The sequence below is a fragment of the Harpia harpyja genome, chromosome 10, assembly GCF_026419915.1.
Source record: "Harpia harpyja isolate bHarHar1 chromosome 10, bHarHar1 primary haplotype, whole genome shotgun sequence".
Taxonomy (NCBI): Eukaryota; Metazoa; Chordata; class Aves; order Accipitriformes; family Accipitridae; genus Harpia; species Harpia harpyja.
In genome coordinates, this window is record NC_068949.1 from 37,749,097 (window position 1) to 37,766,428 (window position 17,332).

At 36.0% G+C, this 17,332-nt stretch overlaps 1 protein-coding gene across 4 annotated transcripts in view; it reads left to right on the forward strand.

The window, feature by feature from the left end:
• ATRNL1 (attractin like 1) overlaps positions 1-17,332 on the forward strand; it is a 542,514-nt gene that overhangs the window by 64,430 nt on the left and 460,752 nt on the right. For all 4 annotated transcript variants that reach the window (XM_052798373.1, XM_052798374.1, XM_052798371.1 and 1 more), the window contains exons 6-8: positions 84-258; positions 1,470-1,557; positions 15,576-15,831. In XM_052798373.1, the coding sequence (XP_052654333.1) occupies positions 84-258; positions 1,470-1,557; positions 15,576-15,831 (519 nt within the window). The remainder of the gene's footprint in view (positions 1-83; positions 259-1,469; positions 1,558-15,575; positions 15,832-17,332) is intronic.

The following is a 17,332-nucleotide window of genomic DNA, read 5'->3' on the forward strand; positions in this document are numbered from 1 at the left end:
TAAGCCTCCCCTGTTTCTGCTTTATTGGCTTTAACATTCCTGTCTAACAGATTGTATAAACTGCACATTTGTTTACAAAACAGGTCCAGATTGTTCTTTGAATGTCCCTTCCACGGAGTCTTACTGGATTTTACCAAACGTAAAGCCGTTCAGCCCTTCTGTGGGCCGGGCTTCCCATAAGGCAGTCCTACACGGGAAATTTATGTGGGTGATTGGTGGATACGCTTTTAACTACAGTTCATTCCAAATGGTGTTGAAGTAAGTGATTTCTCCGTTGTCATATCCTTTCTGATGTGGCTTAGGAAAAACAAGTCTTACCAGGGAGGTAGCCTCTATCCTGCAATTTAATGGAAAGGTTTATATATTTTTAGATTCTTTAATAATGGTCTTATTTTCTGCTTGTAACTTTCTTATGATTAAAAAAAGTGAAAATATGGGTAACATCAAATTATATTTGATACTGATATGTAAATTCTTCAGTTGTGTGAAAACTGTTGCTATACTTTGCTGCAAAACATAAAAATGTTTGTGGTGATAAAATGGTGAAAGAAACCCATGTGCTGATATTTTCAGACAGTACATCTAGAATGCTATCTGCATTATTGAAGTTAATTTATAATTATAGGAGACTTGTATTTAATGCATGCACTTAGCCTGTTGGTGCCATGCCAGTAGGGTTAGGCAGGTCATCTGTATCTCAGTTTTTACGTTTATGACAGTTTGTACATATGTGTATTTGACCACCTATTGAAAACAAAGTTGCAGCAGGTGTAAATATTACCTAGGTGATTTGGATGGTAACTTGTAAATATGTAGAGGCCCTAAATGTGGCAAATGCAAGTGTTAGGATATGTTTTTTAGCATGCTTATTTCTCCTATTTTTGTCTACCTCTTGTTTTCTTCTACTTGTCTGCAATCATCCAAAACAAATCCCATCACCTTTGGTGTTTTTCTTTTCTACTTCTGTCGTTTATTTTTTAGCTCTCTTCCAGCTTGTGTGTTAATGCACTAATGGATTAATTGTTAATTAAAATTTAATGGAAATTAAAATCAGCCATGCAGCTGAGAGGGTGCTCAACAGTAAGTCTTCAAAGTAGTGCAAAAGGTTGCGACATGAGCAGTTTAGCAGGGTGTGGGTTTTTTATGTAGCTAATAACAGTGAGTTTAGCAACTGAGTTTCATAACTTTCTTATAAGTCTGGTGACTTTTATTACAGTCCCATTTTCTGAGATTGTTGATGGGTCCCTGAAAGAGCTGCTCCTGTTCTGCTTTGATGAACACTTATTACACTATCACAAGTTAACATACTGTTGTAACAGTTACAAGTGATCAAGTTACTGCTGCTAACAAATTACCATGTCAGATAAACAGTGACTGGTCAAGTCTGCCAAACAGAAGTTAGTCTGAACATACAAAACCCTCTATTTCTCTGCCGGTAGAAAATGTTTACTGTTCTATTTCTCTTCTAGCTACAATTTGGAAAGCAGTATATGGAACGTAGTACCGGTATCCAAAGGGCCACTCCAGAGATATGGACACACTCTTGCTTTATATCAGGTTTGAACTCTTCAGCATTCTATTTAATGAATTTCTTTGTGTGTGCCATTAGTGATCTTAAAATGATTCGTCATGAACATAGATTTTTGAGGATAATTTAATTTCTAGTCCCTAAACATTTTGTTTTAGTGTCTTCTTCGGTACTGAGATGTAGTGCACAATTTTTGGAAAAAAGATTGCACAGTAGATCTAAGTCAGGTATTAGCTGACCATAAACCCTCAAAGCTAAACCTGCCAATAAAAGGGGGCTAATATAATTAGAATTGCAGTAAGGGAAGGTGAGCTGGGAGCCAAGGGTGACTCCAGAGTGGGCAGTGCCCTTGCTGACCAGGCACCATCCCCAGGTGCTGGTAACAGGGTCCTTTGACAGCCCCAGACGTGGTAAGCGATGACCCAGGTCCAGAGACTATCCAGGGAGTCCAATCAGGAGCACAAAGAGACAGGGTCAGAGGCAGGACCGGAGAGAAGGCTACAGCATATGCTTGAGGGGTCCATCCAGGAGATAAGCTAGCTACAGTGCAGGTTCAGGTCCATCCAGCAGGCAGGGTCACAGGCAGTCAGGGACTGAGGGTCCATGGCTGAGCTCTGGGTGAGGCTGGTCAGGGCCATTAAGGCCTGTTAATGCCCTAAAGGCCATGATAGTAAGACATACATTTTTATTTTTGTGCTATTACTCTTACTACAGAACCAGAGCAGTATTAAAATACAAACGGTTGTTCTATAGTATCTTTTTACTGTAAGTTCAAATAAGTATGAACTACTGGCAGTTTTGCTTCTACTGGTTTCATGTAGTCTGCATGCTGCTTTATTGAAAGAACATTTAAAGACTTGTTTAACTTAAAAAAAAAAAAAAAAAAGATTCTTTGTACTGATAGACTATAGAGGCAGAAAAGACCTTTGTTAAAAAAAATAAAATTGCCTTTTGTTAATTTGTTAATTTTTCACTAGCGTTAGTCATGTCTCCAAAACATAAAGGACCAAAAGTGAATGCAGTGCATAATTTAGCTTTGTACAGATGATGGCAAACTTTTTAACTATGACAGAGAAATACAGAATTTGTATCGCAAATTCGGAGTTGTTGGTATAAGACATCTCCAGTAGGGAAGAACAAAAAAGATTGTATCAAGTCAGACCAGAGTGTTCATCTAGCCTGGTAACATGTCTTGAATAGTGGATAACAGCGAATGCCTAGGGAAGAATATCAGAAAAAATGACAAGAACATATAGAAGCTTCCTCAGAATACCATCCCAGTCTGCAGCTGGGATTTTCTAAGATACGGTAGTAATTTTGCAGAAAGATTATGAATCCATGTTTTTTATTTTTTCCAAATTTTTGGACCATATATTTATTTTAGCATTGATACCATCCTGTGCCTAAGAATTCCAGTGTAGGAAACTGGTACTAGCTGGATTAATTTTGATAATCTCTACTACTAATATTATTTTCCATTTATTTTCTCTGTACCACTCATGATTTTTGGTAAACCCATCATACCTTCTGTTGCGTTAAAGGGTAAAGGAATTTGGCAGAAAATAAACCCCCTTGCGTTCCAGCTTATCCTCAGATGTCAGAGGGGCTGGGGGTGGCTAGGTTTAGTTTCTGAGTAATGTCCAATTCAGCGCTTTAAGTCTGGTCACAGAACTGTCACGATGACGGATGTACTTATAGCACACTGCACTATTGGCTTAGCTGCGTTCAATGCACGAGAATTACCACACTTAGGGAGTCTGGTTGCGTTAACGAACTATCACGACTAGATTAATGAGCAGCACAGTTTATTAAAGCAACAGTACGGGTTCTTTCAGATTGCCAGTGATAAATACACTGTCTGCAAAGCACATGCAAATATCGAATACAGCGCGCAAAATCAAAAAAGAAAGCGACTCTATATAGATTTCTAAGTTTCCTGGGGAAGCACTCGGTACAGCCAAGTGTTCAAATCTCACCCAATAGGCGTCCTTATGGGGGGGGGAAGAGGGGTTCATCCTGTCGACTGATCCCAGAAGTCAGCGATGTCCTCCCGCCTTGTCTATGATGGTATCTTCCCTAACAGTCATCTTCTTTTTGGGTCTTTTTATACTATTTTTCCTTTTAGGTGGAGCTTGAGTGACTCTAGTCATACATACCTTTACTTTGATTGGTATAAAGTTGTCTCGCTTTGCTTTTAAAGGTATACGCTAGAAAAAATTCAGAGCGCATTCTCTGTGGGGGGGCGGTTGCACCTTGGAGGTGGGTAACTTTTGGGATGGAGGTGTGTTTTGGTATTATAATGATATTATAATGAACAAAGTTCACCCAAAGGACATGTTACATGTCAGTACTCCAGAACAGGGCACATGTGATATAAATCAAAAGTAGGTCATTAGGTTGACAGAATGCCCATTATTTTACCTCCTTGCTTCGGTGGATTCAATGCAGGACCAACCATTCTTGTTCCTATCGTTTCAGTTCCCCATCCCTGTGATCACAGAGCCCGGCCGCAGCATCTCCACTCCGCTCCACCCTCCATGTTACTTTTCAGAGTTAGCACACCAAGTTCCCCTGGTGTTGCCAACATCTAAAATTTGCAGGTTTTGTTGCTCAGGGAACTACCATGGAACCGATTCTTTATGTGTCCTCTGCATTCCACCCTGGAGGCTGACCTTCCCTTGAGGGGGGCGTGTCATATCAACAAGTCACCTCCAGCAATCACCCCACAATCCTCTCTTTCTCATTTCTTTTTCATGCTGAAAATTCCTTGCATTTTTAATAATCCTCTGGGAGGAAGCTATTGCCATTGCCTTTACCTCCTCTAGTTCTGTTATATCCCTTTGGAGATAGGGGGAATCACAATCTTTAGTGTATTGGTACCTCAGAGATTAATGTCATAGAATTAATGGTCTGATTCTTAATGGTATTTTAGCTTTTTGAAAATCTGCTGTTGGCTTTGAACTGGTATTTTCACAGAAATATCAGTTATAACCTCAAGATCTCATTCTAGTCAATTCAAAACCCACCACTGTACGTACAATCTTAAAATCGTTTTTTATGTGTATGCATCACTTCATGCTTATCTGTGTGAACATTTATTTACCTTTTTATTTGTCCTTGTATTGCATATTCAGTATTATGAGATTCTTCTGCAATTCTTTGCTTTTGACCATTGTCTCAACTATTTTGAGTAACATAGTATTGTCAGAAAACATTGTCATTTTTCCATTCATCCCTGTGCCAGATTGTTCAACATACTGAAAAACAAACAAATCCCAACTGTAGATCTCTGTGGGACACCACTAACGACCACTCTTCATTTAATAAGTGACCATTTTCTTTTTCCCCAAACTTTCCTTTATCGAATTATTTAGCCTTCTGTTATCTGCCTTGCTTGTTCCAGAGCGTCTTAGTCTCTCTAAGGCATGAGGAACGTTATCAAGCATCTTTTGGAAATTCCGGGTAATTGTGTCAACCAGATCTTTGATTCCTTCAGGAAAATCCAATAATTTGCAAGATACAACTTCCCTTTTGAAAAATTGTTAAGTCTTTTCCTCAGTCTGTCTGTCTTACGCATGTGTTCACTGAATTCTGTCCTTTCTGCCTGTTGCTTTTCAGTCTTTTGGTACTGGCACATTTTTAAGGAGGGATTTACACACTACAGACAGGAGTCAGCTGTTTTGTTCTTAAATTCCTTCAGAACTCATCCTGGTGACTAGTTGCTGATTGTTTTGTCAGTTTTGGTTTTTTTACTATAACATTCTGTTATTAATTTCTGCTGTGGAAATACATGTAAAGTCTACCATGAAGAACTCGCATGGGAAAATTAACTTCATTTTATTGCTGTGGCTTTATCTTCTCAGAATACTCCTTGAGACTGTCTGTTGACACCACAAATTATCTAGTTGGCAGTATTGCTAATGTGTTTGAAAAATGATGTATTAGTACTTTATATATAATTTTGCTCATTAAACTGTTTCATGGCTTGCCTTTATATGTGCCTGCGTTTTAGTCTGCTGGAGGTTTTGAACCTTTATTTTGAAGTATAGTTTTTATTTGAACAGTTTCCATTATCCTCTTGTTAAGTTAAGCTTTATTTATTTTGTTATTTGTAATGGGAATTTTTTTTTTTAAATTGGAAGCATTCATGTGATATGAGCAGATGTCCTTAAAATGTCTTCATATTTTCATTAAAGATTTTATCCTTTTAGTTGTACCTTTTAATTTCTTTTTTATGATCGGTCTTCCTTCTATATAGCGCTCCTTTTGAAGTTAAGCAGAATTGTAGGTGTGGGTGGATTTTTTTTTTATTTTTATTTTTTTCCCTGGCATCTGTTGCTCTTCCAGAGATGTTGAATCTGTACATGGCATGGTTAATATTGTTGAGGTGTTTTTCAGTAGTAACATGAACTAGAGTCTGTGTGTGCCCCAACATCAACTCAAAAAATGCTTTTCTTCTCATCAGTTCCCTGATTCATTACTAATGTATTATCTGTTCTTTGAAAGGTCAGATCTTTCTGACTGGTATCTTTGGTTATTACAGTTCTTGTAGAATGTGGACCTTTTAGTTGGGAAACATTCAAGTAATGTATCATTTAGCAGTTCAGAATAAAGGCTTAAAATATCATTTAACCTTTTCATTTGACAGTGCTAATATTTTCTTGAGATATTGCAGACTAAAAAGTAACCATTTTAGAGATACTTTTACCAGCAAATATTAAATATAATAGACCTTTGTTAATTCAGAGATCTTTCTGGATCTTGGTGAGGAAGTGCAACTCTTGTTAATATTAATGAAAGCTACAAGCAAGTGTGTAGTGAAGAAGCTCTTGCTGTTGTCAAAGGTGCATGTTATTAGTAAACAGAATTCACTAATAATGAACACAGCACCACTAATGTCAAATAATTAACTAATATGTTGCTTGTACTACTGATTATGTCAAATATCAAAAATTACATGGGCCGAAAGGAGCTGATTATGTAAGTTGAAGAAATTTCAAAAGAAAAAGTACATCCTTTTGCAATAAGTTTTTAAATTAACTTGTTAGGATAAACTTTTGACATTTTTCCTTTCAGATGGTCAGTCTCTTGAAAAAACAGAAAAATAATTTAGTGTGAAGAGTAAAGGAATATAATACCTAGAGATGGCAGCTTTGAGCTGTGTTTTGAGCTGTGTACTAGTCATTGTGTAAAGTTTCCTTTCTATTTGAGAGTAAAAAATATCCACAGAGAAGAAATTAGATTAAGTTTTTGACTTGAGCTCCTGAGATTTCAAAGCCTAGCGCTAGACTGGAGTGAGAGCACAGAGCTAGTATTGCTTGATCGCGGTGCAAGGTAAATTGAAGCTATATAATTGACACTGTGGAGAATGAAATAAGTTACTGTGCCTATTTCCCTCAGAAAGCTTCTTTAGTTAAAATTGAAGTACTGTACTTTATTCTGAAGAAAAAAGATCAGAAGACTCCCACTGATGTATAGTTATAACAAGTGACTAAGACTTTTTATGCATTTAAAGAGGAGAGAGTATAAGAGTGTTCTTGCTTTTAGACCAACTAAACTGTTAGATAGTATTACTTTCCAGTGCCTCTTCAGACTGGTTGTTGGAAAGGTGCTACCTATCTCTGTTAGCAATTGTTTCTTCTGTATCTGGGAGATTGTATATAGTTCCTGGCATCTTGATACTGAAAATATCAACATACTTTGAAATAATTCATGTAAGAAATATGATTATAAAGATATTGGTGGAAATGGCTTGTGATATTTTTAAAGTAGGTACATATAGCTTTGCTAAACAGTGACTAGATAGGGAGTTAGACAGTAAATTGAAAAATACTAGATCCCTGGAATAAAGTAGAAGGGGAGTTGCATACATACAAGGTGTGTGTATGGTCACTGCTGGGAGTTTACTCGGTAGTGAGCTTGTGGTTGTATTGCAGAATTCGTCCTTGTAATTAAACTGTTGCTAGTGGTCCCAAGACAGTAGGAAGGATGACTGGGCATTAAGATTTGTTTCCTTTAAGATTGGCAATAGGAGTGAAGCAAACAGGCAGGCTGATAATCGTAAAGTAAGTAATCGTAAAGCTGTTTTCCAGTATATGGATCATTTTATATGTAGTCAAATTTAATTTGACTCATTTGAGTTTTACAAATGTTACTTCTAATTTTAAAGCTTTATTAAAAAGCGGGCAATTGTTTTGATTCCTTTTCCAAATTAATTGGTATTGATGTTGAGTCTGTATATCTCTTCTGGTATTTTTTTTTATTAGTCTAATCAAAAGCTAGTGTTAACAAAGGGTAAAATCTTTTTCTGCTTTAATATGAGTGAGACAAAATCTTTCACCAATTGGTTTATTGTTATTCTTTTAATGCCTATTTTGTTGGCTATTGTAGTATGATTTGGAACAGCACTAGGAATGTGAAAGTATTTTCTAACTATTCTATTAATAATTATTAGCAGATTGTACCACCAAGTTGCATAGTTTTATTATTTTATGACTTTCAATTATATCTTATGCACAACTTGCTTTCTAATTCTGATTTGCAGACCTCAGAAGTATATGAGAAGTAGGTGAGATGACCTGTCACACACTCTTTGCATGTAGTCTAGGTAAAAGCCTATTCAGAGTTCCTCTTCAATTAAATGGACCTTAATCATCAAGAGATTTGTTCCTTTATGTAGAAATGTGATATTTTTCATTCATTGTTTCAACATTATATACCAATTGGTTTGAAAGTTGAAGTCTAAGCATGATTGGCTTTTAGGTCTAGCAGATCTCAAGGCAGATGCCTGGTTAGTACTTTTCTGTGCAGTCTCCATAACTTTTTCCTTCCTTCCAATATGTTTAGTCCAAATATTAAATGTACAAAAGATCAGACTGACATCTCTACTAAAATCCCAGCTTTTAACTTCAGCACTTTTAAAGCTCTGTTCACATAGTTTTATTTGCATGCTTTTCTTCAGCCTAGTTTTCTGTTAAATGTAGGAATGTTAATGCAAACAAGTAAATTTAAAATTTTGGTTTTTTTTCCAAAAGCACACTACCTTATTTTCCAGACCTATATTTTGAATGCCACTGTAGTCCAGGAAAAAAGTTACTGGCTTTTAAGGTATATAGGAACCGACTTAATTGAATCCTTCAATGAATTAATACCTTTAACTGTAGCCAGCAACAATGTGGAAAAACTGTGGAAATAATGAAGAAATAAAGTGTTAGCGCTCTTGATTAGGCTAACCTCCTGACATGAAAATTGCTGCAGTATGTACTGTCTTGAACTTGAATTTGGTCCTGTTGGGAAACTTAGGTTATAATATGCTCCTTGTGTAACTTAGCAGGTTCTCATTCAGGTTCTTATTCAGTGAGGATATAGTTACACAATAAGCTAAGAATAATAAAGCAGACTGCAGGAGGAAGAGTTAAGTGAAGACTGCTTTCCAGTCTGTCAGTCCTGATCTAATGGGAGGATTATGGGATCAAGTAGAGATGTTGATTATTTGTTTTTTTCTTTTGATACAACACATAAAAGAATGTTCTTGATGTTGTTACAATATTAAAAGACGTAATGGTCTGGGGAAAGCAAGAGGAGGTATTAGACTGTCCTAAACCAGCTGGCATGTACTGAATGCAAAAAACAGGCTTGTGATGGATGACTTATTGCCAGATTACTTTTTTTTTTTTTGAGTCTTACTTATATTTTGTTTGGAAAAAAAAAAAATCCCCAAACTTTTTAATGATGTACAGATTCGACTAAACTTTTAGAAATTTCGGGTAAGTATAGAGAACAAAAGTTCTGCTGAATTTTTGAGTCCTGTTAGTTTACATAAAGTTAATTTATATACTAATGCACGGGTACAGTCTATGGGAGGAAAACAGATTCATAGTCTTGTTTCAGGAAAATGAAGAATGACTCTTCTTCAAGTGGTTTGTGAATAGCATTCTTTGGCCAAATTTTCAGGAATGGGTTGGATTTATATAAGAATTAAGGCAGAAAACTTGATTCTGAGAGAGAAAGTTTTCTGTGTAGCCATGATACAGTTAAGAAATACAAAATGAAAACTATGTGGTTATTTTAACATGATTAATTTACTTCCAATTCATTAGAAATGGATTATAAATTACCCCCTTATTGCATTTCTTTTACACTTTTTTCATGGTAACTACCAGATAAGATTCTTTTGGAATGCAGGCAGGATTTGCATAACAGTGTAGCGTTCCCAGCTACAGTCAGAGCAGCTGATAAGTATTGTTTAGGAATGGAGAAAAACTGCAAAGTCTGAAGAATAAAAATATAAGTTTTACAAAAGTCTTGAATTACTGCATTTATATAAAATATAAAATCGATATTAATACTAAGATATGATGTAGGGAAGAGAGCCTGTCCAAGGTCAAAGGAACTAATGATTTTGGCTGTCTGTTCAGGACTCAATGTGAAGTAAGTAGAAGAGTTACTCTGGTCTGGAGAGTCTGTTGACCAGGACTTATCGGACAAGAGGGTGCTCTTACTTGTTCTTCTGGTGATCTTATTGAGTAACTTACTTGCTCTGTTTCAGTTTTTTCTCACTGTAAAATGCTCCCCTGTGAAGGGATTTGAAGTCTTGTTAAAACTGCTATGCAAAAGCTAGGTGATACTGCTGGGGCATGGTTTTTCAGGACAAGTACACAGCCTTGGAAGTCAGGAACATGAGACAGCTGAAGTAAAGCATACTGAATCACCAGTCATTTTTGCAATTTTTTATCTTTTTACCTCTATTAAAAATAAGTATTCATTTACCTATTTTGTTGAAATTCTGTGGGTTACTTTGTCAGTTTTTATGAAACTTCAAATGCACAAATAACCATTTTAATTCATGATTACTCACTTAAAGGTGGATTTATTTTTGGATTTGGAGCCTTTATTAATTTAGAGAAATTAGTGCTTTCATGTAGATCCCCATTTGCTTTGTTAGTTTAACTCTAAGGATAAATGCACATTGAAAGATTTTATTTTCTTTCAGGCTTCTAAAAGAATTTTGCCCTCAATTTTAAAGTTCAGACTGCTAAGCCAATTGCCATTTGTTTACCAGAAGTCTGTTAGTTTTTCCTGTGTCATCTCTTTAGTCACACAAATTAAGTGACTTCAAAGTTTCTGTGCTTTGTTTGTTTGTTTGGTTGGTTTTTTTTTAAGAATAATTTTTTAGTTTTACAATTTGGATATTGTTCATGATCAGCCAATGAATTATTTTTGTTATTGTTTGTAATAGAAAATTAAATAAGGAAGAGGCTTGCCAGAGGTGTGCCTGTATTAAAAATTTGTTTTCATGGACTCATAAAGAATAGTTGAGGTTGGAAAGGACCTCTGAAGATCATTTTGACCAGCTTCTCTGCTCAAAGCAGGGTTGACAACAGCAGGTTGCTCCAGACATTGTCCAGTTGGGTTTTGAATATCTCCAAGGATATTCAACTGCACAACATCTCCTAGCAAACTGTTCCAGTCTTTGACCATCCTCACTGTAAAAATAAATGCTTTTTCTTACATTTATATTGGATTTCTTGTAATCCAATTTGTGCCCATCACCTCAGGTCTGTTCACTGGATAACACTGAGAAGAGTCCGTCTCCTTCTTTTTTACTCTCTCCCACTAGACATTTAATTTTATTTGAATTTAGTTACTTAAAAAACACATTCTCCAAAAATCATGATGATATCAATAAGGTAAAGAAATTAAGAGGAATTTTACTGCCTTAAGTTGTCTTAATTCCTCCAGCAGGCTTTCCAAATTGCGACAATTTACTTTTTATCCTGTATTTGAGTTATGCTCTTGTTTCCATTTTGGCTAGTTGAAATGTGTGTGTCAATCATTACTCTGTAAGAGATATACTAGACCAAATGAATATTTTCTTCTTCTCTTGAGAAATGTGATTTAACTGTTTTGTTCAAATTCTGGCTTTGGTCTTATGATTCCTGCCTTCTGCTGTCATCCTCTCTGCCCAATATGCACGGTCAACTATTTACAGACCATATACCTTTTGTCATCTTTCTTTATCATTATGGTTCATCAAAATTTTTTACTGAAATAATTTTCTCAGAGAAAAAAGCTGATTTGAGAAAATGGAAACATCTATTGGAAAGTTTTGGTTCCATTGAAACTAACAGGAGCTACACTGGCTGTTTTGTTGGCTTGCACCTGAACTGTTGCCAGGAAACCAACTGATGTGATCCGTAGGTGGGAATGTCATGAATGAGCTAGCTGCCTACCTGCTCAGTTTACAGCAAGAAATTTCTCATTTTTGCTGTAATTCCCTACTGAACAGGAACTCTGAATTACAAGTTCAATATACAGTGTAGTTTTATATACTTCGATTTGCATATGGTAATATTTATATGAAATTTTCATTGAAAAAACACAGGATCTTTAAAGGTTTCTGTAACTTCTTAGGTGATTTTATTAATGTGAAGTAATATGTCTAAAATGACCAAGGTTAATTTATTGAGTAAATGCTCACCTTCACTATCTGTCACTCTGATTAAAAGTGTTGCTTTTGACATGTGGTATCAAAACTTTAAAATATGTGTGTTGGAGACCTTGTATCTTCTTGGTGCTTATCTGCCTGTAGTTTTGTAATCTGTTCCTTGGATAGTTTGCCTCTTGGTCTTGTCCCTCCTCCAGCTGAGGAGTACAATTTTTAACATCTTCCATCTGGGCCAGATTCTTGGCACTTTCTCCTCACTGATTTCACAAGGACACTGTTTCATACTCTTGTTGTTTTTCATCTCATTCCTATTGTGGTATGCTATCTTATTATAAACAAATATCTAGAATGCTTTATTCATTTAAAAGTCAGCAGTTTTTCTGTACTAGCACTGTTGAAACTCTGTCTTGTGTATTGTGTCTGTCAGAAAGCCTCACCTTTAGCATATACCTTGATTTATACTTAGTTTGTAAGTTATAAAGTAGTATAAGTTTATGAGCGGATTCATTCTTTTCTTTCACAACCTTTAGGTGAAAGACCTTTAGTTGTGAATGCTTAGGACCATTTGCACTTGTAACCTTCCTACAATCTCTTTCTGATTAGGCTTTCCAGATAAATGTCCACCTTTATGTGCCTAGGATGTTGGTTTTTGTCCTGTGTAACTGTCATGGTTTAACCCCAGCCAGCAACTAAGCCCCACACAGCTGCTTGCTCCCTCCCCCCCAGTGGGATGGGGGAGAGAATCAGAAGGCGAAAAGTGAGAAAACTCGTGGGCTGAGATAAAGACAGTTTAATAGGTAAAGCAAAAGCCACACACACAAGTAAAGCAAACCAAGGAATCCATTCACCACTTCCCATGGGCAGGCAGGTGTTCTGCCATCTCCAGGAAAGCAGGGCTCCATCATGCGTAACGGTTACTTGGGATGACAAACGCTATTACTCTGAATGTCCCCCCCTTCCTTCTTCTTCCCCCAGCTTTATATACTGAGCATGACATCATATGGTCTGGGATATCCCTTGGGTCAGTTGGGGTCAGCTGTCCTGGCTGTGTCCCCTCCCAACTTCTTGTGCCCCCCCAGCCTCCTCTCTGGTGGGGTGAGAAGCAGAAAAGGCCTTGACTCTGGGTAAGCACTGCTCAGCAATAACAAAACCATTTCTGTATTATCAACACTGTTTTCAGCACAAATCCAAAATATAGCCCCATTCTAGCTACTATGAAGAAAATTATCTCTACCCCAGCCAAAACCAGCACAATAACTGTGCGTGTAACTTTTTTTTTTATTCTGTATTTCTTCTCCTGACTTTGGTCTGTGAGCCTTTCTTTCTCCATGTTCAGCTGATCATCACTAACTTTCAAAGTGTTTTTCAGCAGCACTAGGAGCTTCTTAATCTCAGAAATAGCCCTGAGTGAAGCTTAGTTAAATCTGTTTTTGTGGTTGATAAAGCAGTTGTCATGACCTTCTTGTCTTTTTCTCTGTGAATAGTCTTATGTACAGGATCTGCTGTGTCATTTATAAAGATTGCTCCTCACAGAAGTGTTCTTTTATCTGAACTTTGAATCATTTAGGCAGAACTGTGAGGAGGACTTTCTTACTGTCAGCTGTCTGAGTAATCGCTTCAAAGTTCATGCAGCTCTTTAGGTCACCTTTTTTTGTGTAGTGTCTTTCCTCGGTGTCAGAAATATTTTTCAAATACTGTTATATAGCACCTGCAACTCCCTAATTAGTGCTCTCTTTCTGCTGTAGTCTATTATCTGCATTTAAAAATAAATAAATAAATAGCCCACTATGTTAGCAATGCTGATTTGCCTTTCGAGATCTATGTGGCAGTGTAACAAATGAGCCATATTAGGACCCTTTTAAGAAGAATATTTGTTCAAACCATTCCTTTGGATCAGTGCACGGTCTCCTTACAGCTTTTGTGGGTCTTCACCAAGCTCTTTGAAATGTTATTTTATCTCATAGGAAAAGAATGGGTTCAGATATACATATCTAATCCTACTATGAATTCTTGCTGAAGGATGTGAACATCTTTTGTTCAAACAACACCAGTCCAAACTACTCGGTAACACAGAGTATGACTGCATAGGAGTGATTTAAATTCCAAATCAAGAAATGTTTACCTGCCTCAAATGAAAAAATAGTTGAAAATCTTGCAGAAATTTCAAGTGCACTCTTGAAGACAGGTCAGACAGTTTGGTCAGTCATTTACTGACTAATCTGTCTGAATAATAAGGAAGTTTTTCATGTGGTCCTGGACTCTGTTGTTTACCATCAACCGTAGGTTTATAGACAGCATTATAACCCTCTCAAGCCTTTGTTTTGCTGGACTAAATAGACTGTCATTCTACTGAACATCCATATTTTACATGCCTGCCAGTCTGAGTTCATCTTTCTTGATGTGTATGATGATAATAGCATGCAGTTTACTTTTCTATTTAGATCCCATCAGCTCCTTGTACAATAAGGCTGAAATTTCCACATGGTTGATTCAAACTTCTTATATTAGGTAGTTTCTTTATCTTCTAGTCTCTTTTCCTGAGTGTCAGTATTCCATGCCAAGCAAAAATTTTCCAAATGTGCTAAGCCTGCAGCTTCCCTTTTTTTAACCAAGTAAGATTGAATTTAGGGTAAACCCTAGAATATTACATTGCAGTATGCAGAAGACAACTGCCAACTGTACAAACACCATGCAGATGGAATGCAGAGTGTATGTGGCTCTGGTATGTCCTAGCAAAGACTAAATATCATTCTCAGAACCAGAGGCAGTTTTTCTACCCAGGATAAACTGCTCTTGAGCCAGTCTGCGAAGCCCGCAAGATGGAATTTGTTCTGTGACTTCGTATTGGTTTGCAACTCTAGATGAAATCTGAGATTTAGTAGGATTTGCTTTCAGTCAATATTTAAGTAAGTAATTAATTACTTATCAAAACAGATGGCATTGCTGTTTGAGGTCTGTGGCTCATGAAGACTGGAAAATGTTTTGCATCCCTTTAAAAGAACTCAAAGTATTCCACTATAGGATTTGATTTTAGCAAATGTGCCCAAGAGGATGCTATACACACATTGTCCCTTTTCTTTGGGCTCTGATGACTGTGAATTTTCTCAGGACTTAAGTTACTTTGCTATTAAGAGAGAATGTGCTCTCTTGTGCGTGTGCTGAATGAAATCCCCATAGACTGAGTGTGTGGAAAATCAGATTTTAGTTCTGTGAACTATTCCTTGAGAAAACAATATAATATCCTTTCTGTTTAGTGTTTTTTTTTTTTTTTAACAGAATGCTGCAGTATGAATTAGAAGATCCATGTAATTAAAGTTTTTTCTGCTTGAAGTAATCTGGTTGAGATTCATTTTGGTGTCATTTTCATGGCTGGGTTTATTTTTAAGAGAAATAGTCTCCTTATCATTGTTGGTTTAGTTTAAATATCATTGTCTGGGATTAGTGTCTGATATTGAGCTGGTTAATGTAAGATTAAATGGGAAGATTTAAATCAGATTGTTCAGTTATGAAATATTACGTAGCACAGAAGTATGCAGTTCAGATGTTATCTTTCTGTAATCCATTATTTGCTTTCTCTTCTCTCCCTTCCAATTTTTACAGGAAGACATCTACATGTATGGAGGCAAAATTGAAACAAATAATGGCAATGTTACTGATGAGCTGTGGATTTTCAACATACACAGTCAAACATGGAGTACCAGAACTCCTGCAGTACTTGTACACGGCCAACAATATGCTGTGGAAGGTCATTCAGCACACATAGTAGAGCTGGACAGCAGAGATGTGGTTATGATCATAATTTTTGGATATTCTGCCATATATGGTTACACAAGCATTGTGCAAGAATACTACATCAGTAAGTCGCTTTCAAACCATTTTTGTCATGTACTGATAAAAAAAATCCTGATTTTTTTTTTTTTTTAAAGTGAAGAACACCCCTGTTTTCAGAATGAAAAATATGAATTTTGCAAAACAAATAAAACCTCATCTCTCTTCCTTCAAATTATGTAGGTCAGATTTCTTGTTAAGCAGTAGCATTTCATACATATTTGGAGTATAATGGCTTTGGCTGTGTGTTATTCTGTACATGGCCGTGGTACTCTAAAGGGGGTAAAGGTTGAAACCAAAAATTCCACACAGTGGTTATTGTTGTGATGAAACTTACTTTTTTACCACAGGCTTGCTGTTTTTACCATGGAGTAGATAGAGTGAAAAAGAATAAGTAGAGCAAAAAAAGGAAAGGGCAAAACAGAATGCAATGAACAGTGCTTATTACAAGAATTTCGTTATTTTGAAGGGTCTTTAATGTTGCTGTAATACTTTCATTCTGATTTTTGAAATGTAATAACTTAATTCATCATTGTATATAGTGTTCTTTCTAAAGTGTATACATGTTGCTACTATGGGAGAGAAGAGAAAAAGAACGCTATTTTTTATAAATAACCTGCCATGTCTGTCCAGGATTCCCCTTGCGAACTGCAAGTTTTTCTTAGGGGTGATTTTAAATGCTAGAATTAAATAAACCAAGAGAAATTTTTTTTATCTTATACATGGCATATCTAAGATATTATTTGAATAGAATAAACATGAAAATCTACACCATTTTTAGGAATATTTATATATCCACTAATTCAAATTATAATCTTCTCTTACTTTTTTTTGATTCCTTGTTTTCTGTAGAATTGATCTGAGTCCCTCAGTTATTTAAGTAGTCAGAGAATGCATAATATAAAATTTCAAAGTAATATTTATACGTTAAAGAATAATAAATTTTTAAAAAATTGTTCCACTTTTTTTGCATGTATGCATATGTATATAAACACTGTTTAAGCAGATTTATGGGCTGGGGAAATCCCTTCAAAACTCAGAAGATTCTTATGCTTCCTGGCATTATCTCTGATGGTAGTGTTGAAATTTTATAACAATGTTGAAAAAGTATAAAAGAGAATGGGAATAAGAGGAAGAGCACCATGTTGTGCTTTATCCACACCAAAAATTTGATTGAAATGCATAAAACTACTATAAAACTCTGGTCTTACACTATTGTTGTGAAACATCATTCTAAGATTTGTTAAGTATTGAAGGCCAGTTTTTTGAAAAACTTAATTTCTGAAAATTTTTTTTTTAACCTACCGGAGAGAAATTTTTTTTTCTTGAAGAGAGAAATATGTTGTTCTAGTTTTTTGCATGCTCATTCACTGTCATGTCTATTGGAACTTTGATTTATTTGCTTCTTCACATGCTGGTTATTTAGTCTGGAGTAGAAGTACCAATGTTATTCTCGCCTACTATTGTGGTTAGTTTAATTATGAAGAGGGGTACACGATTCACTTGTAGTGTAAAATTTTCTGTCTGGC